At 46.8% G+C, this 25,983-nt stretch overlaps 1 protein-coding gene across 4 annotated transcripts in view; it reads right to left on the bottom strand.

Moving 5' to 3' along the window:
* LOC126419783 (UDP-glucosyltransferase 2-like) overlaps positions 1-25,983 on the bottom strand; it is a 335,883-nt gene that overhangs the window by 298,108 nt on the left and 11,792 nt on the right. For all 4 annotated transcript variants that reach the window (XM_050086968.1, XM_050086964.1, XM_050086963.1 and 1 more), the window contains exon 3: positions 12,322-12,905. In XM_050086968.1, the coding sequence (XP_049942925.1) occupies positions 12,322-12,905 (584 nt within the window). The remainder of the gene's footprint in view (positions 1-12,321; positions 12,906-25,983) is intronic.

Raw genomic sequence — 25,983 nt, 5'->3', positions numbered from 1 at the left:
GTAACGTCTAGAGAAACAAAAACAATATATTATGTAGTAATTAGAGAATTAGATGTATCATATTGTGTCATTGTATAAAATTATGTATTTTTTTTTATTATTTATTTCTGAAAACGTCTGCGTCGGCGAGTAATAAAACCGACACAGAAGATAAATGTTAAACAGAGATTAAAAAAGGAACTAGTATATAATACGTGTTGAATATGAATGTCTTTGTCGTCTTAATTTGGAAGTTGTGCGAGTAAGATCTCCTGTTGTTGTCGTAGAGAACGCCAATGTAGCATTCTTTTGTCGAGACTAAGCAATGTACGCCATTACGTGTGAATTCACAAAGGTCTGTAATCACTGAGATATTTAAAGGTTTTAATAGAGGTGTTTAAATGAAAACTTGTATTATTTATTGTTAAGCTTGCTTGCATATTATCCCATCCTGTTGAGACATTTTTCAGTTATATAAATATTATCTGTGGTGCTGAGCTGCGTGGAGAACGAAGAGCCGCTGCCGCGGCGTATTTAAACGACTTACAATATAGTCGAGCATACCGCAAGGAAGCGGTAAAATAATAGTAAAATAATATTATTTCTTTTAGCTCCCAGACTGGCAGTGAAGATCAGCAGATTTTATGATGTGTTGCAGATTGACACGGGCTGCTGATAGGATATAATTTACAGTGCAAATAATTTAATGTACCTTCAGAATCTGATAGGAATCTTGCTGTGCTCCGTTCTGATCTGGCAAACTTTATAGTGACAACGTATTTTTTAATGAGAGTCTCATGTTCTTGGGCTAGTCGTGGTATGAAATAGCATTTTAACGAGAAATAAAATCCACTGCGAACTTGTGTTTTTGAACGATCACACGAACTGTAACATCAGTGTTCATAACAAAGTAATTTCAACTTTTAATCACTATGAAGTAGGGAAGATATATTGATTCTTAGCATGAGTTGCAGTTATGAAAAATCGTTCCTTAAATTGTAGGCCAGATACAGAACAATAAGACTTCCATATAGACATTTTATTCCGCTAAAAGGTAATGATGATAAAGAAAAGAAAAGCACAGCATTGCTAAAAGTATTTCACGTAACTCTTTTCGTAAATGTGTTGCTACAAAGAGAATAAATAGACCAAAGAGCAACAATTTTACCATCCGCGAGAGAGTTGGACGTGAAAGCTGCCAAATGAAAGGTTATGAGTTGAAACCTTGTGTGGTGCTTAATATTTTCTTTATTTAAAAACAATATTGGAGTGCCTTACTTCACGAATTTTATTCGTTCGAATGAAATTTCTAGTGCTTTGCCTCTTCATTAACTTTTTCACTGCTGCAGACACGTGCTCCCCGCATTCCACGCTGTGTGCGATTTTGTCATCACTGCACTTCTCGCCTGTGCAGACACATGGTATTCCCACTGCTTTGACACACTTACCATTCGATTTCACAAAAACTATTTGGCCAAAAAATTTGATTTTTACACGTCTTCTTGACTGATACCTTCCCCCCCAATAAATGACTTAATTTTGTTTTGATGTGCAGCATTAAATGTAGTAAACTAGTAAACCATTGCACGAAATTTTGAAGAGTTTGCAGAGGTAAAAGTCCATAGCTTATACTTTCCGTGTGGTCGATTTTAGTTGCCACAATGTTGGGAATGAAATGTGGACAAGATACCTAAATTTCAAAAATGGTTCAAATGGCTCTGAGCACTATTGGACTCAACTGCTGAGGTCATTAGTCCCCTAGAACTTAGAACTAGTTAAACCTAACTAACCTAAGGACATCACAAACATCCATGCCCAAGGCAGGATTCGAACCTGCGACCATAGTGGTCTTGCGGTTCCAGACTGCAGCGCCTTTAACCACACGGCCACTTCGGCCGGCACCTAAATTTCACATAATATTTACTGTATAACAATATCTCATTTAATTTAAGTACCACATAGGTGTCGTATGTAATATTGAGAAATATTCCGTCTTTCGCGACACAGGGCGCGTTTGGCTTTATTTTAAAGCACTTCCATCGGTGAAAGGTATGGCACATACACAATGGTATTCATGTTCTATTTCTTGTTTTTGTTCCACAGTCGCAGTTTTACCAATGGTATTGAAATATATCCCTCTTCTGCAACTGTAATAAGCGACTTATTTAGACCAGACGCGTTTCTCTCTTTTGAAGCATCATAAGAGGACTGTATTTTGTGTCCTCCATTGCCAAGTCACCTTTCGTAGTTTTGTGCTGCGGTAGCACAATATTCAACGTTTGTGTTGGCTCATCAGTGTTTTAGCAAATAAATGCTGTTTGTGTGTGCCACACACAAAATTGTATTTGACATAGCTCTGAGCACTTCACTGACAGACGGTATATTCGAGTCCTAACGTTTTTGTAAGTCCACAGTTTTGTTTAATGTATTTTGTCTACTTCCATTTGATTGACTGAAGTGCTTTAAAATAAAGCCAAACGTGCCCAGTGTAAGTAAAACTTTTGTTACAGTCGCGAAAGGAGGAATATTTCTCAATATTACATACGACACTTATGTGGTACTTAAATTAAATAAAATATATAGGTATCTTGTCCACATTTCATTCTCAACATTGTGGCAACTAAAATCGACCATCCGGAAAGTATATATACTCTATGGACTTTACCTCTGCAAACTCTTCAAAATTTCGTGCAATGGTTTACTATTTTTAATGCTGCATAATAACTGCGTTGAACATCGAAACAAAATTAAGTCATTTATGGGGGGAAGGTATCAGTCAAGAACATCGGTAAAAATCTAATTTTTGAGCCAAATAGTTTTTGTGGAATCGAATGATAAAGAGTGTCAAAGCAGTCGGAACACAATGTGTCTGCACAGGCGAGCAGTGCAGTGACAAAATCGCCCACAGCGCGGAATGCAGGGAGCACGTCTTTGTAGCAGCGAAAGGGTTAATGCGGCCGTGGTGGCTTTACTTCATGAACTGCGCGCTCCCCCCTAAACGTAAGCTTGCGAACTATGCTATACTATGGCGCTGCTTCTCTTGGCGCGTGCGTTGTGTGCAACTGGCAACGCAGCAATCTCCCGCGTCTAGGCGGGCATGCGCGAGACGCCCAGATAAAAGAATTGAACTATAGTGTCGGGTGTGCCACCGAGAACCCCGCCGGTTGCATCGCACGGGTTTGCGGTCCCGGCGGTGGCGGCCTCGGCGGGAGTTGCGCCGCTGGCCTCGACCACTCAAGAGGTCGATGCGGACCCGGTTGCCCCAATGGCCCCAGAGACACCAGAAGAGCCTGTGGCTGCGCTAGCTGCGGCCACCGAGATGGAGGACATCGACCTGCCCGACGCAAATCTGGCTGAGGCGATTGCCGAGTCAGAGCGCCGTGACACCGACCTTGACGCTGCCCGCGCGCCCAGAAAGCGCCGGGCTGTGACGCATGACGATTCAGACACTCCCTCTCAGACATCTCTGGCGCCGGCCCAAAAGAAGCCGCCGCCTATCGTCATCCAATTGGCCGGCGAGTACAAGGAGTTCCAGCACAAACTGGACAGGGTGGCCACGTCCACCACTGTCAATAACGCTGGCCGTGACCTCTACAAGGTCACAGTGTCATCCAACGAGGAGTACCGCGCGGTGATGGACGACATCTGCAAAGATGGCCTCCCGTGCTACGCGCACCTCTCCGAGCCGCTCAAACTTCTGAAGGTGGTATTCCGCCACCTTCCGCTCAAGTTTGGTGTGGACTACTTTCGAGAGGAGCTAGAGGACATGGGCTTCGGCGTCCGGTCCACCGGACTGATGAAGTCTCCACGCACGCACGGCGACATGCCGCTGTACCAGGTTGTCCTCGTTGACAACCTGGAAAACCGGAAGATTTTCCAGGTGCAGCGGGTCGGCCGGGTCAAGGTCGCGGTGGAACCTCTCCGGGCCAAAGGCGAGAGGGCCCAGTGGTTTTCCTGCCAGAGGCTCGACCACGTCTCCCGCTACTGCTCCATGTTGCCTCGCTGCATCAAGTGGGAGGGACAGCACGAGAGCAAGTCCTGCGGGCTTGCCAGGAAAGACAAGCCGACGTGCTGCAACTGCGGCGGCACGCACGTTGCCAGCTGCAGAGGCTGTTCGGCCTTGAAAAGGGGCCGAAATCGACAGAGGGGAGGGGCTGCTCCTTCTCGTAAGGTGCACCCATCCACCAGCTTTGCTGCCGCCACCAAGGGCGGACCATCAGCCGCCACCACCCGAAGTTCGGAACAGGTGGCGGGCGAGACGCAGCAACCGATCGCCCCAGCGGCCCCCACCGCCCCCTCGGCCGCCGACGCAGCCGAGCTCCGATCGCTCTTGCTGTCGTCGAGCCAACTGCTCGAGCAACTCCCGGTGCTAAATCGCCCCTATGGTACAGTGGCACCAGGGACCCAAACGGAGAGAAGGCAGAGGAGGCCATCATGGCCTTGCAGCTGGTGGTGGTAAATAAGCCTGGAAACCTTCCGACCTATGTGGCGGGAGGTGGCCAAGGCACAAACATTGATGTGACCTTGGCTACGCCTAACGCGGCATACCTAATTCAGCAGTGGGAAGTGGTAGAGAACGCCACCACTAGTGACCACAATCTCATTACTTTCAGTGTGGGAGACAGGGAGAGCTGCTGGGCCATGGGGTGGGAGGTGCAATATAATTACAAAAGAGCCGACTGGGAGAAACTTGCTAGGGAGTGCGACATTCCTGCACTACCAGAAGGTGACGGACATCTGGACTATGACATTGACAACAGAGCTGAGGAACTGATGACGACAATAACTCGAGCGGTGAAGGCTGTGGTACCTACTAGGGGAAAGGCCATAGCGGCCTCTCCGTCACCATGGTCAGCTGAACTTGAGGAGATGCGCCGGTCTGTCAGAAGGCTCAGGAGGCACTACCAGCGCAGTGTCATCTGGCTAGAAAGACAAAGATGGCTGCAACTATACCAGGAAGCGAAAGAAAACTTCCACAGACACCTACGTGAGTTAAGATCCAAAAGTTGGGAACACTTTGTTCTAAACCAACTTGCTCTAGACCCTTGGGGAGTTCCCTACAAGCTTGTCCGGGAAAAAATCCGCTCTCTGATGGAGTTCTCAACCGTCAGGCGTGGGGATGGGATGATGGAGTCCTGGCAGGAAACTGCTGAGGTCCTTCTCCAGTCCCTGCTGCCTGATGATATAGCGGATGGAGAGACAAACGAACAACGGCAGCTGCGTGAGTACTATAGCTGCAATATATATGGAAATGATACGGCAGTCTACCCATTCTCAGAAGAGGAGGTAGCTGCCCATATAAAATCCCTGAAGATAGGGAAAGCTCCCGGTCCAGATGGCATTGTGGCAGAGGTGGTGCAATTTCTGGCCCCCCCAGATAGTTGCCCCTCTAACTCGTCTTTATAACGAATGTCTTAGGCAGCAAAAGTTCCCTCGAATTTGGAAGAGGGCAAATGTAGTGATCATCAAGAAAGGAGCTGACAAAGACCCAGCAGAAACAAAATCCTACCGGCCAATCTGCCTGCTTGATCTGCTTGGGAAGGTTCTGGAGAGATTGCTGGCTGACAGACTGGCTGCACACCGAGTGCTGTGCGGGATGAGCAGCAGGCAATTCGGCTTCAGGCCTGGGCGTTCAGCATCTGATGCAATCGCCCTGTCAGCTGAGGTCTGTGGCTCTACCCCATAAAAGTACGTTGTCGGCATCATGGTGGACATAAGTGGCGCCTTCGACAACCTGTGGTGGCCTTCGCTCTTCTCCTGTTTACGGGAGAAGGAGCGTCCAGGGCCGCTATATGGGTGTCTGAGGAGCTATTGTGAGGATCGGGAGGACTGGCTATCATCCCCTGGCACAAGGGTAAGGGATGTCCCCAGGGCTCCGTACTAGGTCCCCTGTTTTGGGACATTCACATGGAACCTCTACTAGACAAATTACAGCAAAATGATGAAGTGCTAGAGGTGATAGCCTACGCCGATGACCTCCTCCTACTGGTTGGCGGCCGAAGCCGAGAAGACATAGAGCCTAAAATAGAACGAGCAATAGAAACACTACAACTTTGGTGCCGGAATACTAAGATGACAATTTCACCAACTAAGTCCACATACCTCCTTCTAAAGGGACAACTAGTCAGAAATCCAACAGTCAGGATAGAGGGCTCACCAGTTCTCAGGCGACATGAGACTCGATACCTGGGCATCATCATTGATGAGAGGTGGTCATTTGGCAGACACATTGAAACCGTAACACAAAGAGCCCTACAAGTACTCAACAACCTCATCTCCATTGGACACAAACGCTTCCACCTCCCACCACATCTCATCAACTATATCATAATAGCATACTCACCTCCATAGTGGGTTACGGTTCTGGAGTCTGGGCACACAGGCTCACGAGAGTGGTGCCCGCCATGACAGTGAGAAGAGTGCAGAGGAACATGATTATGAGATCAATGGGGGCTTACGGGACCACACCGGGAGGAGCCCTATTAGTCACAACGGGACTCTGCCCCTTAGATATTAAAATTCGAGAGCAGGCCGCTTGGTACTGGGCAAAAAAGGGGAACTTGGATAAAATAGAGGAAATTCTACGAAGTAGGATCGAAAATAAAGTTGAGATCAGGTTAAGAGGGGATCGGCTGTGGCAACATTCATGGGAAAGCGAAGAAACAGGGCGCAGAACTTTTGACTTATTACCAGATGTCAGGGAAAGAATGGGAATGACATATTTCGAACCAACCAGGGGACTGATACACTTTCTCACTGGACATGGACCCTACCCGACATAATTATGTCGATTCGGGAGAAAGGCGACACCCACGTGTGACTGTGGTGTTCCGGAGGGTACTCCTGACCATGTAGTCTACGAGTGCCCCCTTTTCAATTATGTGGCCTCAGTGTTACGTGACCAACTACCTCATAATGACACACATAGACTGCTAAGACATCATGACACCTTTCAGACCATTAACAAACTGGCTAACGCGGTATCACAGAGAGTCTTAAGGGACTACCTGAGAGAACCAAATTAGCACATGATTAGAGACCTACCGAAATACCGATAAAGCCAGCACCCTATTCCCAAACCGCCCAGGCGCGGAAAGGTCGACTCTTCAGTCTAGAATCCGCCGTGCCTCAGGATTAGGGGGAGTGGGGTGTAACTTCACCGATCTAGACAATGCACCTAATTGTGACCTTAGGATAAGTTCAGTTGTAGGACCTAGTTTATAGATACTTTTCTTAGGAACCTGCAGCGACCAACTCCATGGCCTGCCAGTGCCAGGGGCACGCTCATTGGGGTTAGCTCAATGAACAAGGCCTTATAGTAGGTTTATACTATCAGCTGACACATTTGTAACGCTGCAGGCTTTAGTGACTAGTTTATAGTTAGTTAGTTAGGTTATCACTTAGTTCTCAATTAACACACTAATTTGCCCATTGTAGTATCCATGTACTTTGTTACTAACTAGTTACTAAATTACACTTAGAAAAGCTGCAATTGTATAAATGTATAAGGTCTTCAGCCCACTACTCACATAAGGCAGTGGGCTAGATTGTATAATAAAATAGTTTTTTTTAAAAAAAAAAAACAGTTTGGTCCCCCAGCAAGGGGAATTCAGGGAGTTCTTGCGCGACGAGGCAATTGACATCTGCCTCGTGTGGGAGACCTTCCTGAAACCAGGAATACATGTCAAGCTGGCCAACTATCTGTGTTACCGCACCGACAGGTTGACCCACGGCGGCGGGACGGCTATTTATATCAAGGCGTCCCTTAAACATCATGAAGTTCAGCTACCGCCCCTCGCTCCAGTGGAGGCCACTGGGGTGGCTGTCACCTCGACGGCGGAGGTCATCACCTTGGTTGCGGCCTACAGGCCGCCGAGGGGACTCCTTCAGGAGGCTGACGTCGACGCCCTGCTGGCACTGCGCGGGAAAGTCTTCATTGCGAGTGACTTGAATGCCAAGGACCCGCAATGGAAATCCCGCGGGTCCGCCTCCTTCGCGCCACACAACGCCACGGCGCGACACTACTGGGGCCTTACGATCACACCGTCTTCCCCCATCGCGGCCAGCCAGATGTGCTCGCCATCGCCGTGCTCAAAGGCGTTGGGCACTTCACATCTGCCACCGTTAGATGCGCCATGTCGCCCGATCACCTCGCGGTGGTCTTCGACATGGACGTCATCGGTGCATCTATGCCGTCCGACCGCCACAACTTCCGTGGCATAGACGAGGCACGCTTTCGTGACGAGGTCCTAGACCGCCTCGAGGGCGCGCCAGATCCCGCTGTGCAAGGGGCTGACGAAGCGTTGGCCTTCTTCACGCGGCTGCAGCGGAGGCGGCCGATCCCAGGCCGCCGGGACGGCCGCGAGAGATGTCGCGCCAACTCCCGCCGCACATCCTAGAGGCGATCACAAACGAGAATCGCCTCTTCTGGGAGTGGCAGCTCACACGGCTGCCAGAGACGAAGCGCCGCCTCAACAGGGCGCGGCGCGAGGTTCGGGCCGCCATCGACGAACGTCGACATCGGGACTGGGCGGGCCTTGTGGCCACCCTAACAACGACAGATGGTAGTGCTTGGCGGACCGCCAACCGTTTCCTTCGTCGTCGCCAGCGAGTCCCGCCTCTCCATACGGGTGCGAACGTTGTCTGCGAGCCACATGCGAAAGCCAGCATCCTCGCGGACACGTTCGCGGAAAATTTTCAACCCTCTGATGGTGTGGTCGATACCGACCACGTCCGTCTGGTGGAGGACCGCCTGCCGGTTTTCCTCGCTGCACGGGAGGAAGACGACTCGATCGAGCAAATCACAGCTGAGGAAGTGGATCTGCAGCTCCGTCGACTCGACCCGAAGAAGGCGGGTGGCACGGATGGTGTCACCAACTGCCTGTTGAGGATGCTACCGCCGGAGGTACACCAATCTCTGGCGGACATCTTTAACAGCATCCTCCGCTCTGGGACCGTCCCTTCCGCGTGGAAACATGCGGAAGTGGTGGCCATCCCCAAGAGCGGCAAGGACCCACGTCAGGCGGCGAACTACCGGCCGATCAGCCTGCTGCCGTCCCTCTCTTTGAGCAGCTGTACGTGGAGCGGCTGCCACGCCACGTGACGGAGCAGCAGCTCATCCCCGAGGAACAGTTCGGGTTCCGGAGCGGCCACTCGACCACCCAGCAGCTGTTGCGCCTCGTGGAGCAGGCGATGCGAGCGCTGAAGACGCGGGAGTACCTAGGGGCGGTGCTTCTCGACGTCTCCGAGGCCTTCGCCTGCGTGTGGCACGACGGCCTGGTGTACAAACGTTTTGTGCACGGGGTACCGACGTCGCACGTGGTCCTGCTGCGCTCGTATCTCTCGGGACGCACATTCCACGTCGGAGCAGATGGAGGCACTTCCACCGACCGGCAGATTCGAGCGGGAGTGCCTTAGGGCTCGGTTCTCGGCCCGCTGCTGTACTCCCTGTACACCGCCGACGCCCCGCCGGTGGCACGCGTGGAGTTGGCACTTTATGCCGACGACACGGCGTTGTTCAACCGCAGCACGAACGCGACCGAGATGCGCCGCCGCCTCCGGCTCGGATGTGACGTCCTGGGCGCCTGGTCCACGAAATGGCGCTTGAAGTTCAACGCTGCGAAGACTCAGGCTGTCGTCTCCAGCAGAAAGAGGCTGCCGCCGGACCTGCCGCCGGTCACGATCGTGGGGGGGCCCCATCCCACGGTTGCGGACCGGCAAATACCTCGGGGTGACGTTGGACAGGCACCTGACGTGGCTGCCACACGTCCGAGACGTCAGAGGGCGGGCAGTGGGGCGCCTCGTGCGCTTTACCCACTGCTCAACCCCTCATCGACTCTTCCTCCGAGCCACGACCTCACCATGTACCTGTCCCTTGTCCGGCCGGTACTGGAATACGCCGCCGTGGTGTGGGGTCACGCGGCAGCGACGCACATTGCGACGCTCCAACGCGTGCAAAATAGGGCGCTGCGACTTGCGCTCCACAAGCCGCCTCGCTGCCCGTCGAGGCTGCTACGTGAGGAAGCAGGCATCCCTTTCCTGCGGGATCGCTTCCGGCAAATCGCCAGAGTGTTCTACAGCAATGCAGAACACTCTCGCAGCCGCCTCATCCCTGGTCTGGGCCACCAGGTCCACCACAGGCCAACGGCACGTTGGACCAACCTACTGCGAGAGTAGTCTTCTCTTGCAGCCCGATATAGAAACAAAAGGCGTCACAATCAACGACACCCACTGAGGACAGCTCAACACGTTAGGTCCCACTGCACCCCAAAGAGGTCGCCGCAGGAACAGCAGCTCCGCTGCTTAAACTGCCCCCACACCTGGCACACGGAGCCAGAGTTTTAGAGCGAGCGAGCGAGCGAGGAAATGTAGCATTCGCACAGACGAAGTTGCCGAAGCTACTGTTCTCGCTTCCGTTGCTATGAATCCACATGTGAGCACACGACAGCTTGAACACGATATTGTTATTCCTAAAGCCAGTGTACATCGTATTCTTACACGTCACTGGTTGCATCTTTACCATGTACACCTACATCAAGAACTGCATCGGAATGATTTCCAGAATTGTGTACAGTTCTGTCAGTGGGCACAGCAGCAAATCCTCGCCAACCCGAACTACTTCTCAAATGTTATATTTACCGATGAATGTTCCTTCTCAAAGGAGACGTAAATACCAGGAACATGCATTATCGGTCCAGCGATAACCCACGATGGCTTAGACAGGTGGAACATCAGCGTCAGTGGAGAGTTAACGTCTGGTGTGGGATGCTTTGTACTACAGTTATTGGCCCTTATTTCATCCATGTTAGTCTAAACGGCACAGCGTATGCCAACTTCTCCAGACGAATTCTTCCTCCTGTTCTCGATGAAGTGCCGCTAAGAACCAGAATACTTATTTGGTATCAACACGATGGATGTCCAGCACATAATGCCTTGCGTGCACGTTGTGTTCTGAACCGAAGGTATTCTGCCGGATGGGTTGACCGAGGAGGAACAGTTACTTGGCCTGCTAGGTCTCCTGATTTAAATCCTCTGGACTTTTTTCTTTGGGGATGCATTAAAGACGATGTGTATCGCGATATTCCAACAACTCCAGAGGACAGTAGGAACGTATCGCTCTTCAGCAGCCAACACTGGAAGCAGTATAAATAATTCTTTCATTCAACGAGTGCACCAGTGTATCGGTGTCCAGAGTCACCACTTTGACCACCTTTGAATGTTCTACACCTGGGCAATGGTACAGGAGAGTCAAAGTCAATTTTGTGTTATGATTTTACTTGGTTTTCATTTGTTTTCTGACAACTGCAGCAAGTGGACCAGTTTTTGATTCCGGGCTCAAAGTCAATGTTTGTTATGTAATTAATAACGTTGTGTTTCAGTGAGTGGTACACTGTGATACACTTTTTAATAGGTCTTTAGGAGAGGAAATGAATTACCGAATAAAAAATACAGGGTGCCATTTGAGAAAGTCATACCGCCGTTCATATCTTTGTAAAAACAGAGCTATAACGAAAGCAATCATGCCGATTGATGTCCCCCTGACGGCTAAAGAACATTTGCTTGAAACATTTTGTAATTTGCTTCTGGACAAACAGTTATTTAGGGTGGTCAAGAGAAATGGGACAGCCCGTATATGTATTATTTACTGTCGTTTCTTGTTAACGATATCGACTTATTCCCAAGAATTAGCAGCTTTCACTCAGTTAATTCTAGACAGAAATCCAATCTGGCGTTTTGGATAGCACTTTCCTAACTCTTGTGCAGAAAGGTGTGCAGTACACTGCAGCACCCATCTTCAGTAAGCTACCAGAAGAATTCAAAAATCTTAGCAGCAATTCACGCGCTTTGTAATCGAAACTGAAGAGTGTCCTCATGGGTCACTCATTCTATTTTGTAGCGGAGATGCTTGAAGAATTAAGCTGATTCCTATGTTCTATTGTTGATCACGTTCACTCAAACTTAGGGGTTGACTTTTTTGGGTTCATAAGCATTTTATTTTAGCTGTTGTTACTTTTATGTTGTAATTTCATGTTCTGACACGTTCCATGACCTTGGAGGGTTGCTCCTCAATATGGTTCTATGGAACTAGACGTGTAAATAAAATAAATAATACCGTTAGTATTTTTGGCTAGGTCATTAACGTACAATATGAGCAGCAAGGAATCCAAAACACTTCCTTGGGGCACATCCGATAAAACATGCTTTGTCTTGCCTACCAACAATAGGCCGTTTGCGGTCGTGTGCCTTGGTCGCATAGTTCCGTTTGTAGCTTCATTTCCCGTAAGGAGTAAGTATTAATACGTGCTAATGTTTACAGATATGAGAAAAATGTACACAACTTACTTGTGGAAGTTTCTTAGGGGGTCTGATGTGCATACCGGCGACCTCCACGGCGTTTGGTACGAACGGCCTCGCGTATTCGAAGCTGAAGTGCGAATTGAGCAGCAAGAGGGAAGTATTCCGCTCTAGTTCCGCTACAGGAGGCACCGTGATGTCTTTGAAGTACTCCTTGACCACTCTGTCCATAGCTGGGAGATAAAAGAACTGGCGGTAAAGTCTGAAAAACGATGCGGTGAAGACGTTGTTGGCACGCTGGAAGAGGTTCATGTTGCTGGTGTACGGTAGGCAGGTTTCAGGGACGTAGGCCAGCGGGTAGGGGTTCCCGACCATGTTGTTCATCCAGCTGGCTCCACCGCCTAAAGAGACCGCCTGCACGACTGGAGTCCCAATCTTGTGCGCGATGGCGAGCAGACACTCGTCGAAGAACGTCTCCAGTATGACGAGGTCGAACTTCCGGTCCCGGGAGTCGATCAGGGTCCGCATGGCTTCGTCTTCCATATACTTCCGACACTCGTCGGCAGAGCCGTAAAGCATAAACATGATATGTAGGGCAGGTGGAAGACTGCCGAAGGAGAGAAGAGTGAATCCTGCAGAAAAAAGAGAGAGAGAGAAATTAGCATATTGGTATTCTGATTGTATCGACCCATTATTATAACGCAGTTCATGCATTTAAGTCTGAAGCAAAGTAAGAGTTCAGTGTCCCATCGATAGTAACCTTTCTAAGGACCGAGTGCTGGACGATATCTGGAAAGAAAATCGGACGCTGCTCCTTGGCTTCGCATGAACAGCTGATGTGTTAGCGTCACACAATTTAAAGAAACTGGAAAAGTCAGTGATTGCCGAACGAACGGACATAAGATCTCGTACGAAGATACGAATTTCTTCAAATGTTCAAATGTGTGTGAAATCTTATGGGACTTAACTGCTAACGTCATCAGTCCCTAAGCTTACACACTGCTTAACCTAAATTATCCTAAGGACAAACACACACACCCATGCCCGAGGGAGGACTCGAACCTCCGCCGGGACCGGCCGCACAGTCCATGACAGCAGCGTCCGAGACCGCTCGGCTAATCCCGCGCGGCCGAATTTCTTGACTAATGCTCAGTCTTATGAGGGCCCTACAATGAAATAAACGGTAGAAATTCGGAGGTAGAATTATAAATATAACAAATGAAGTGGCTGCAATAGTAGGGGAGAACGTGTCACGCGCAGGAAACACAGACGTTCAGAGGAACCGAAATCTGCACGAGTTTGTCTGCGGAAAACGCAGAAAATCTAACCTACATGGTAGGGTGGCAATTTTAAACTTACTCACGAGTAGGGTGCGTGCACCATCACACCATCTATCCATCTCATAATGACTGACCCCTGACTATGACCGTTAGTATTTTTGGTTAAGTCATTAACGTACAATATGAGCAGCAAGGAATCCAAAACACTTCCTTGGGGCACTTCCGAGAAAACATGCTGTGTTTTGCCCACCAACAATAGGCCGGTTGCGGTCGTGTGCCTTGGTCGCATAGTTCCTTTTGTAGCGGCATTTCCCTAAGGAGTAAGTACACTATGGGCCAGAACATTACGACCACCGACCAACTACCAACACAGAACAGTCCAGGCGACAGCAGCGTCTCCTGGCGAGGAATGACTTCTAGTTACACACACGCACGGTGCATGTAGTATCAGTGAGCGTGCTGTCCGTGTGTGGAATCGGGAAGGCGAGCCATTGGCCCGAAGGCTCGGCACGAGAGTTTCGAAAACTGCACGACTTGTCGGGTGTTCGAGGAGTGCCGTGGTGAGCGGCTTCAACAAGTTCCGAAATCACGGTGAAACCATGCCTAGACGTCGTGGTATTGGGCGACCACCACTCTTTACATATGTCGGACGTCGTAGGCTGGGGAGACTGGTAAATCAGGACAGACGGCGATCTGTGGTGGAGCTAACATCAGGCAGTAATGCTGGTCAGAGTACAAGTGTGTCTGAACACACAGCGCACCGAACACTCCTGACGATGAGTTTCCGCAGCCGACGACCCATGCATGAACCAATGTCAACACCACGATATCGGCAGCTACGACTGAAATGGACTGGTGACCATCGGCACTGGACGTTGACTCAGCGGCATGGTCTGATGAATCATGACACCTTTCTCATCATGCCGACGAATGGGCGCGAATCGGCCTTCTTCCAGGGAAACACCTGCTTGACATTTGTGCTGCGGGACAGAGACAAGTTGTCGGCGGCTCCATTATACTCTGGTTAGCATTCACGTGGACATCCACGGGTCCAGTGCAGCTCATGCACGGCAGCCAAGGGCTATCGTAGACTGGCTGCAGACCACTTACAGTCCTTCAGAACGATCGTGTTTCCCTATGGCAGTGGCATTTTTCAGCAAGATAATGCGCCATGTCACAAATCCAGCAGTGTGATGGAGTTGTTCGAGGAACAATGAGTGAGCTGCAATTCAGACGCTGCCTCCCCCCCCCCCCCCACCCCACAACTCGCCGCCAGATCTGAACCCGTTCGAACAAATCTGGGATGTGACTGAAAGTGGTGTCAGAGCTCATCACGTCCCTCCCACCCCACCTCCACCCCCTCCCCACGGAATTTACGGTACGAAGTTCTCACTGCTTCCATGACACGACGCGTCGCCGCTGTTATCCATGTCGAAGGTGGACATACTCGCTGTTAAGTAGGCTTGTAACACCACGACTCTGTGGATGATCATACATTTTCTACGTGTTTTGCGAAGTTTGCTTTATTACTTGTGCTGAATATTATTCTTGTAAATATGTTGTCAAGTTATAAATTCTGTTTGTTATTTAAAAAAAAGAATACGCACGGAATGTTAACATTTTGAAAGTAGACACGCGGGCCTAGTCAGGGAAAAAGCTATTGTCAAAGAGTGTAATACATTGTATAAGCATTATCGCTGGGCGTGCGAGCGCGCCAAAAATGTAGCAGTTGGGAGTCGCAAGGAGACGATTGGTGTCGTTGGTTGTGTGTATTCCACGGTGTGGCTATGCAAAAGCGCGGAGATAAAAAGTCTGTTTCCGAAGTTCGGAGCAGTAAAAACTGAATTGGTTGTTTTGCCGGATGTTTAATGTAGGTAAGCTATGGATTTATTGGACATAGTACAAATGCAGTAACAGTAATTCACATAACATCAAGAGTACTGTAGGCCCTTGTTATTGGCTATGGTATGGCAAGAAGACCGACTTGTGCCCTATTTACCGCTAAATGAAGTCACTCGATAAACCAACGGCATCATGAAAAGAAGTAAGGTTTACACTTTTTATAGCTAGAATTGTAATAGAGTACCCAGCGTAGTTGGAATTTTAATGCTTAAATAACATTGTTTTCGTGCATGTCACGTTAATAATTTTCCTAAGTCATTATCCAAGTAGTATCCCTCCTGTCCTTTTGTATGACCGGAGATAATCAGAAAATGAACTGAAATTGAAGTGAACATTAATTTATTAGATTATCAAAACATAATTTTTACAACTTTGGACAATTACCTGATAATTAAATCTTTCGGTGTAGTAAGAATGATGTCAGAGATAGAAGATGCAAAAGCCAGTATTAACTCATTTGCTTCAAATAGAGCAACTTTCATAATAAAAAATTGGTAGTAGAACTTTACGGAATTTGGACACTGAATTTTATTGTCAAAGCGCAGCTCTAATTTGTAGCTTTTGGCATAATTTGTAACTTTTATTACAAAGAAATGTCGAAGTAACTGCTAAAATTCAACCTTTCTGCTTGCTTCAATTACGACAGTGAGTATTACGGCGAGTAACGTAACAAAAAGTTTCTGTCCACATTCAGTAAAAACTCTTACTTTAATTGATCTTTGAAAATTAATATGATATGTTGTATGTGTTTGCTCAAAAATGTTCAAATGTGTGTGAAATCTTATGGGACTTAACTGCTAAGGTCATCAGTCCCTATGCTTACACACTACTTATCCTACATTATCCTGAGGACAAAGACACACACACACCCATGCCCGAGGGAGGACTCGAACCTCCCCCGGGACCAGCCACACAGTCCATGACTGCAGCGCCTGAGACCGCACGGCTAATCCCGCGCGGGTATGTGTTTGCTATTTGATTATTATCTGACTACTGTGATGTGTGCTGTTAACTACTTGAAAGTGTGCGTCAGGTGCTGTTCCTACGTGATGACGCCAATAACTATTCTTATGTAAGATTGCTTACGAGTATTAAGTTCAGTTTCAGTTTAATTCCTCTTGTTGTAAGGAACTAACGACCGTTGGTTATTTCATTAATGACATACTTTGAAAACGTTTCTTCCAACTTTTCCACTAACTACTATTAATTAAAAACTAGTTTACGTAATTAAAAATATATAAAGTTAACCAAACTTTGTTTCTAAACGTCGTTGCTAAAATACTGGGCAGTGGCGATTCGGTTATAACGTCATCTACTTCTCTCAGTTTTGCATTATTCTTCGGACTAGATGCCTTTTCCCCGCAGGTTAGGGACTAAGTACATGGCCATTATTATTATTATTATTCTCGAATCAGAAACATACAAATTTACAGTAGCCATACACATCAATAAATATGTACATATATATACACAAATTGTATTTATATTACATGTGCCCAGTACTTTGCAACCTGCAAGGCGCTTGGAGTGGCTTGCAGAAGATGTAGGGCACAAAAGGCACTGAAGCATGTGGCTTGTGGTTTGTTCGTGTCCACAATCACAGGACGTATCTTCTGTTATGAAGCCCCATCTCTTCAGGTTGTCTCTGGATCGTCCAACTCCTGGTCGTAATCTGTTTAAAGATTTCCACACCAGCCAGCTCTCGTTGTGTCCAGGTGGTAGTTCTTCAGCTTCTGGCGTCTGCAGGTCAGGCGTCGACTTCTTCCATAACTCCAGCCTCGCCTCCTCTGGTGAAATGGTGAGCTTCTCGGATGTTCTCAGGAAGCTCTTTCGCGATCTCAGCCGTTGCTGTGGTGGATTATGTCCGTGCAGTGGATGGGCACTGTCCTGTTCCACTTTCAGTCTCTCCTTGTTGGCAGCCACTGTTCTGCATATCCATGGTGGCGCTGTTCCAGCCAGGCAGTAGAGCTTATCAGTTGGGGTAGGTCTTAAGCAACCTGTGATCAACCTGCAGGTTTCGTTGAGGGCAATGTATACTTGTCTGGCATGAGATGACCTGACCCAGACTGGAGAAGCATATTCAGCAGTAGAAAAGCACAGTGCCATTGCAGAACAGCGAATAGTTTGTGGATGTGATCCCCACTGTGTCCCCGCTAGTTTGCGAATTAGGTTGTTTCGAGCGGATATTTTCATTTTGGTTTTCTTGCAGTGAGTTTTGAATGTCAGAGTTCTATTGAGAGTGACTCCCAAGTATTTAGGTGCATTATGATGCTGGAGTTGGATGCCTGACCATGCAATATGTAGCTCACGATTAGCTTCCCTGTTCCTTAAATGAAAGGCACACACTTGTGTCTTCGAAGGGTTTGGTCTGAGTTGGTTCCGATTGTAGTAGCTTGACAGTGTTCTAAGTGCTGTTGTCAGGTTTCTTTCCACTCTTTCAAAGCATGAGCTCAGCGTAGCAAGGGCTAGGTCATCTGCAGATAAGAATCTCCTTGTGCCTGGGATCAGTGGCTGGTCGTTAGTATAGATGTTGAAGAGAAGTGGAGCCAAGACGCTTCCCTGAGGTAGACCATTTTTCTGCGCTCTCCAGCGACTGCGTTGTCCTTGAAATTCAACAAAAAACCTGCGGGTTTGGAGGAGGGTGCTGAAAAGTCTAACGAGGTGGGCGTTGTTGAACATATTGTATAGTTTTGCATGGAGTAACCGATGATGCACAGTATCATACGCTGCTGTGAGATCCACGAAGACCACGCCCGTTACTTGACGGGTTTCAAAACCATCCTCTATAAGCCATTTAGAAAAGCCTAATTAGTCGGAGAGGTAGGAGGGTTACAGACTATTGATCTGGATGATCAATGTGTTTTGGTTACATCGCATGACGAAGATCAAAATGTTGTACCTTGACGGTTCAAATGGTTCAAATGGCTCTGAGCACTATGGGACTCAACATCTTAGGTCATAAGTCCCCTAGAACTTAGAACTACTTAAACCTAACTAACCTAAGGACATCACACACACCCATGCCCGAGGCAGGATTCGAACCTGCGACTGTAGCAGTCCCGCGGTTCCGGACTGCAGCGCCAGAACCGCTAGACCACCGCGGCCGGCGTACCTTGACGGAATAGTGAGAATGTCTACTTTTACTTGTTCTGTGAGTATCACATTATAGTCGAAAACGGGGCGACATACGCAGTAACAGTTAAGAGGTAAGGTGATTTTTCGAGAAATTTTTGGCGACTGTTGACTATGAAGAGACATCGAAGCCAGACCATAAGTAGCAGAAAATATACCTTTACGTGGTTTAAAGATACTGCCGCTCTCTCTGTACAGGCGGACGTTCGTTATTTTCTGATTGTTCGTTTGATCGCTACAATGTTAGGAGAAAAACGCTAGGACTGAACTTACCGTTGGAGCTGTTGCGACGGAAAAAGCATCGATGTACAGCTCGAACTTTCATTTGTTACATTATACGTCATTACTAATGAATAACCCTCGTGTTGTCAGTTAAGAAATTGTACATCAGTTGTTTTAACACCAGGAATCCATGTGAAACTATGGCGGGGCGTAGCTGTAGCACCAGCACGATTTCGTTGTCGACAGCGAAATGTGCACGAATCAACGCCCCGAGGGAAAGGGGTGGTTTCATCGACGCCCGTTGCGCCACCTTCTGAGTGCTTTTCATGTCGATACTGAGCAGCGGTCTGTATCAACTGTTTTCCTGGGCCACCGGTTAGGAATCCGCGTGATTTCGACGCTATGTGTGTCACGGTTGTGAACTCCATTGCAGAGCCGTCGAAAGAACGGATGAAACTTGGGTAAGAGGGGGTATGACTACCGTCTCATCGTGTGACATGCCCACAATTGGCTTGGGCAGGATTGTGGCGAAATTTGGTGCCAATGTCGAATCACTGACCCACCTTATAGCTGACATGAACTTCTAAGCTGGGACTTCCTTTTTCGCATTTATCGACGCTTTGCTGTATGATGCGTCATTGAGACCGATGGTGACGTCACAGGCCACCACGCTTTTGCGTCACTACAGGGGAAGGTTTATGGCACCTTGAAGCCAAATTTCAAACTTATGCGGCTCAGTGGCAGACATTTATGGGGTTCCGAAAAAGTGATACGTTTTTTATGCGCAGTGTAGCTTTTTGCAGCTAAAGAATAGCCAAGACATCGTTCCATTATTGTACCTGAAGACCGTGCACCAGGAAAAAACAGGGCGCGTCCTTATTTAAATCAAAATATGAATTCGTTTAACTTCTAAAAAATGTTTAAATGTGTGTGAATTTATAAGGGACCAAACTGCTGAGGTCATCGGTCCCTAGACGTGCACACTACTTTGTAAATAGGCTGTTTCAGTGTTGCCAACTCTAAAAAACCCAAGTCGCTAGATTCAATATCAAAAGTCGCTAGAAAGTCGCTAAAACTGATTTTACTAGGGGTGTACTGAAAATTTCGTGCTTCGAATGGTGCATGGTGCAATAAGCCAGTGCGGTGGGGGGGAGTAATAAAATTTTAATAAAAATTGTCTCATACGTAATTGCTATATTGTCTTAATTAAATGTTCAATCCCGCGTCTGGTCATCCTGATTTAGGTTTTCTGTGATTTCCCTAAATCGCTCCAGGCAAATGGCAGGATGGTTCCTTTGAAAGGGCACGGCCGGCTTCCTTCCCCGTCCTTCCCTAATCCGAATGACCTCGCAGTTTGGTCTCTTCCCCCAAACAATCCAATCCAATCTTAATTAAATGACGCATCGCTTGCAACAACATACATATAAAATACGCTAACGTTTAATTAAACATGTTATCATAATTGACACAACACATATGTTGTTGAATAAATCACAGTAGTCAAATATACTAGAAATATACAACTATATTTGTAACAAAAGAAAGCAAGAACTCAAAATAGGTTACAAAATATATACATACCGGTATGTGAGCTATTCATCGTCGTCACTCAGAAGATCGAATAACTCTTCTGTGTGATGCTCTGACAGAACTGTAGTTGATGTAGAGGGTTGAACGTCGCTCAAAAGATGATGTTGCAGTTCGACTGGTTTTGTCGCAAAAGAGTAACTTCTGTTCGTTCCAATAAGCTCCAATACGTCTGACGGTATGTCACAAGATGCACAATCTTTATTTTCTTTGTTCACCTGGTCTCTCAATATGATCAAAGCATTCATTGTCTTTAACAATAATCTGTTACGTTGTTTAGTTTTTATAATGTTCATAGAACTGAATATTCTTTCCACTTCTGCATTTGAATGCGGTAGGCATAGAACAGTCATGGCTAGCTGTGAAATCAAAGGAAAAGGATTCTCCCCTGCGGCATTTTTATACTGCAAAACCTCACTCCAAAATCGAACAGTGTTGGCAGTGTTATTCCCCCTAATGAAGTTGATATTATGCCATTCTTGCACCATACCGTCTATGAAATCGCCACTAAAACCCAATTCTTTGGCTACATCCGCTACAGCATTATTTTTATTCACTTTTACTGTTTCTTCAACATTCAGCATTGACATTTTTTTCAGGATCGTAACGTTACTTGGTAGTCTCTGTTGATTCTTTAATGAGTTTCAGACTAAACTGAATGCATCTCTTCTTCAAATAAACTTTATTTTCTTCAGACAAACTTTACTCAGACAATTTCTGTTCAAACATAAAGCCAAGGTTCGGATTTGCGTACATACATTCTCTTGGAACTGGTGTTGTCAACAAATCAACAGTTTGAAAAACTATGTTTTGTCCGAGTGACTGCATGAGAAATGCAGGTGTATCAAGTAATTTAGTGGGGTCATTGTCTTCTCCTTCAAAAGCTTTTATTGCTATTTGTACGTCTTTTAAAGCATGTTTAAGGTAAAACATGTAAAGATGATTTGAGTCTTCACAATACATCTTGTACAAAAGATCGGAAGTGTAACAATTGTCTTGAACCATGGCAAGTGAAAAATTTAGCTTTTGTTCTTCCCACTGCTCCAGATTTCTTCGTGTTGCTGGTTCAATTGAAAGCCAACGTGTTGCACAGACCTTCAAAAATTTTAGTGGCTGTTTTCCACAATTTACTGTCTCATAAACCTTTTTATATTCCTCTTGTCTTTTGGGTGAAATGGAGAACCAATTGTAGGTTTCCCGTACAAGAAACTCTACGTTTCTAGGTATGGTATTCACTGAGGCGTGCGACACTGCAAGCAGAAGAGGGTGACAAATGCAACGGATCAATACCAAATGTTTCAAACCATATTCTCTCTTGAGTTGTTCGAAAGCCCATCGTTTATTCCAACCATTGCAGAAGCATTATCTGTGCCAATTCCTACCATATTAGCGATTGGAAGTTTGAAATCTTTCAAAGAATTCACAAGAACAGCAGCCAGATTTCTTGCATCCGCAGTTTCTACTACAGGGAGTTTGAGAATTGCTGATCTAATGGTTTGGTTGTTTACACTATAGTACCGTATAACGGTACCTAGCATTTTAGATATTGATACATCTGTAGATTCATCTATTAGTACACTGTATTTTTGGTTACCTATATCTTCAACCAATGACTGTGTAAAATATGGAGCCAAAACTTCAGTTATAACGTTAGTGCACTTTGTACGATGTAATTGCATGTTTTTAGCGCCCTCATCACCGGAAAACACCTTCTTGCACAGTATTCCTAAATGATCTACAGCTAAAATAGAACAATGTTCAACAATAAATAAAGAAAGGGTGCCTTCTGCTCTGCTTGCTATTCTAACTGTAGTTTTCGGAACAATTTTCACAGGTAAGGTGGTTTGTGTTTTTTTTTTTAAATCAATTTTTTGTTTCTGCCTAATAGTTTTCGAAAGCTTTCTAATATCACACAATTTAGCATACAACTCTGTTGCTCATACTTGACATCTTGCCTTGGATAAGTCTCCAACGACTAGTTTCAGCCACCCATTGAATTCAGGTTCTGCTTCCCACGCATCCCGATATTTCTGAGCGTACTGCTCCTTCTCCTGCGGTAAATCCATTATGTAAGCCACCACAACATAAGTTTCACCAATTTGTAATCACTGAAAATACATCAAAACTCAGGCGAACTAGAGGTCATGAAACAATCAACTCACTCGGTAACTCGATATCAGTCTTATTGTTCATTGTTTAAAACGTAATAATGTCTGAGATACCCCCACCGAATTGTTCTTGCGTTACCACTGTGCATGTGTTAATAATTTAACTGCGAGTTAACATTTCGAAAAATTAGAGGTTGCTGGACAGAAATGTATTTCATTATACTTAATATTACGTATGTTATTTGTCAATTCGAAAAATAAAGGGAGTTCAAAAGTTGAGGAATTATAGATCGATACGTTATCGACGATAACAGGCTAGTGGGTAATGAATAATGAATTGTTCTATAGTCAAGGTTTTCTTACTCTGTACGCAGTTCCAACATTCAGGTTTACTAAAAGCTGAACAATGCTACATGATCTGCTAAGAACTTAATTTAACTTAGTAAATCAAGAACAAATTTAGTGTAGTACCTATTCTATGGTTAAAATCTTACTTTTGTTAATGAAAACACTGGCCCAAAATAGTTTTGATTTGTACTTCAAAAGTCGTCAGTACTCCAAAAGTCGCCAGATAAGTAGCTAAATAATTTTTGTAGCTAAAAATTTTTTTTTTTTTTTTGTCGCTAAGACGAAGGCAAAAGTCGCCATTTCTAGCGACAAAGTCGCTAAATTGGCAACACTGGGCTGTTTAGGTTTTATGTTGGTAACGCCACGTAGCGCTCTGTATGAAAATCACTGGCTGTGCTGTGTGCAGTCTGTGGCTGGTTGGCATTGTTGGAATACTCGCTATTGTAGTGTTGGGCAGTTGGATGTGAACATCGCGTTGCGTTGCGCAGTTGTCGGCTCACCTCCAACTGCCCAACACTACAATAGCGAGTATTCCAACAATGCTAACCATCCACAGGCTGCACACAGCACAGCCAGTGATGTTCATACAGAGCGCTACGTGGCGTTACCAACATAAAACCTAAATAGCCTACTTACAACTTAACTAACCCAAACTGACTAATGCTAAGAACAACACACACACACACACCCTCATGCCCGAGGAAGGACTCGAACCTCCGGCGGGAGGGGCCGCGCCGTCCGTGTAATTTCTAAACAGGCCTGCGTTCTAAACGTTGTAACTACTCCGAAAGCAGTAATCGGATTCTAAAGAGTGAAACGACTTTCAGTTTCTCCCCCAAAGAATTGCAGTACTAGGAGCATAAATTACTACAGTTGTCCACGAATAAGCAAAGCTGATACCGAGACGTCTGTAATTAATGTAACTACACTGAAGCGCCAAAGAAACTGGTATAGGCTTGCGTATCAAATACAGAGGTATGTAAACAGGCAGAATCCGGCGCTACGGTCAGCAACGACTATACAAGGCTCAAGTGTCTGGTGCAGTTGTTAGGACGGTTACTGCTGCTACAATGCCAGACTATCGGGATTAAACTGAGTTTGAACGTGGTGTTGTAGTCGGCGCATGAGGGATGGAACACAGCGTCTCCGAGGTAGCCATGAAGTGGGGAGATTTTCCTGTCGACCATTTCATGAGTGTACCGTGAATATCAAGAATCCGGTAAAACATCAAATATCCGACATCGCTGCGGCTGGAAAATGATCCTGCTAGAACGGGATCAACAAGAATTTCAGAATGAGATTTTCACTGTGCAGCGGAGTGTGTGCTGATATGAAACTTCCTGGCAGATTAAAACTGTGTGCCCGACCAAGACTCGAACTCGGGACTTTTGCCTTTCGCGGGCAAGTGCTCTACCAGCTGAGGTTCGCACGAGAGCTTCTGTAAAGTTTGGAAGGTAGGAGACGAGATACTGGCAGAAGTAAAGCTCTGAGGACCGGGAGTGAGTCGTGCTTCGGTAGCTCAGATGGTAGAGCACTTGCCCGCGAAAGGCAAAGCTCCCGAATTCGAGTCTCGGTCGGGCACACAGTTTTAATCTGCCAGGAAGTTTCAACGAGAATTGTTCAGTGTGACAGAAGTGCAGCCCTTCCGCAGATTGCCGCATATTTCAATGCTGGGCAACCAACAAGTGTCAGCGTGCGAACCAGTCAACGAAACATCATCGACATGGGCTTTCGGATCCGAAGACCCACTCGTGTATCCTTGATGACTATACGACACATAGCTTTACGATTCGCCTGGACCCGACAACACCGACATTGGACTGTTGGTGACTGGAAACATGTCGTCTAGTCGGGCCAGTGTCGTTTCAAATTCTATGGAGCGGATCAACGTGTACGGGTGTGTAGACATCCTCATGAATCCACTGACCCTGCATGTAGGCAGGGGACGGTTCGAGTTGGTAGAGACTCTGTAATGGCGTGGGGCGTGTGCAGTTGGAGTGATGTGGGACCCCTAATACGTCTAGATACGACTCTGACAGGTGACACGTACGTAACCATTCCCACACGTCCAGAATTGCTACAGAGTGGCTCCAGGAACACTCATCTGAGTTTAAACACTTACGCTGACCATCAACCTTCCCAGACATGAATGTTATTGAGCGTACCTGCGATACCTTGCAACGTGCAGTTCAGACGAGATCTTGCGTATTTATGTTCAGCCCTGCAGGATTCATGGTGTCAGTTCCCTCCAGCACTACTTCAGACACAAGTCGAGTCCATGCCACGGCGTGTTGCGGCACTTCTGCGTGCTCGCGGGGTCCCTACACGATATTATGCAGGTGTACCAGTTTCTTTGGCTCTTCAGTGTATGAAAAGAAATAGTGCGTCATTTAAACAGGACTTTTTGACAGTTATATCTGAGTGTAAACAGAATTACGGCGTCTTAACCGGTTCCGGCAAAACACTGCCCGGCAAAAAAAGTGGAACATCCACATGACAGGGTCGAGTGCTAGTGTAACTTGGTACAGGTACTCACCATCCGCGTGTGTGTCTGTGGTGGTCTGTTACAAGCAGAACGGCCACCAGACTGCATCACCGTTGTTCTTCTTTAGTGTCGATACAGGCCTGCTAGGGCGTATAAAGGGCGTGAGCACCGCTACATGTCGAGTGATCGCTGAGAAAGGCGCGGGGATGCCACGTAGCGTCTGAGACAGCGTTATGAGCACCTGAGTGACTCTGAAAGGGACCCCCGTATCGGTCGTCCGCCGGTCGAACCGACAGTATTCAGATTTGTGGGGCATACGACTGTGACTGGTCCGTTAGTCCAGCAGTTTGGTGTTTTTACCTGGAAAGTTTTCCCAGAGTCTTAAAAATAGATATTACTGTAGATTTTGACGTACTCTTTCCAAATTTTCACTTTGGTAACTTATAAACTGAAGAGGCAAGGAAACTGGTACACCTGCCTAATATCGTGTAGGGCCCCCGCGAGCACGCAGAAGTGCCGCAACACGACTTGGCATGGACTCGACTTGTGTCTGAAGGCGGAGGTAACTGAGACTATGAACCCTGCGGGGCCGTCCACAAATCCGCAAGAGTACGAGAGGGTGGAAATCTCTTCTGAACAGCACGTT

This window comes from Schistocerca serialis, chromosome 9 (assembly GCF_023864345.2).
Source record: "Schistocerca serialis cubense isolate TAMUIC-IGC-003099 chromosome 9, iqSchSeri2.2, whole genome shotgun sequence".
Classification (NCBI taxonomy): Eukaryota; Metazoa; Arthropoda; class Insecta; order Orthoptera; family Acrididae; genus Schistocerca; species Schistocerca serialis.
The sequence above is the reverse complement of the archived record's forward strand: the minus strand, read 5'-3'. Positions and strand labels throughout refer to the sequence as shown.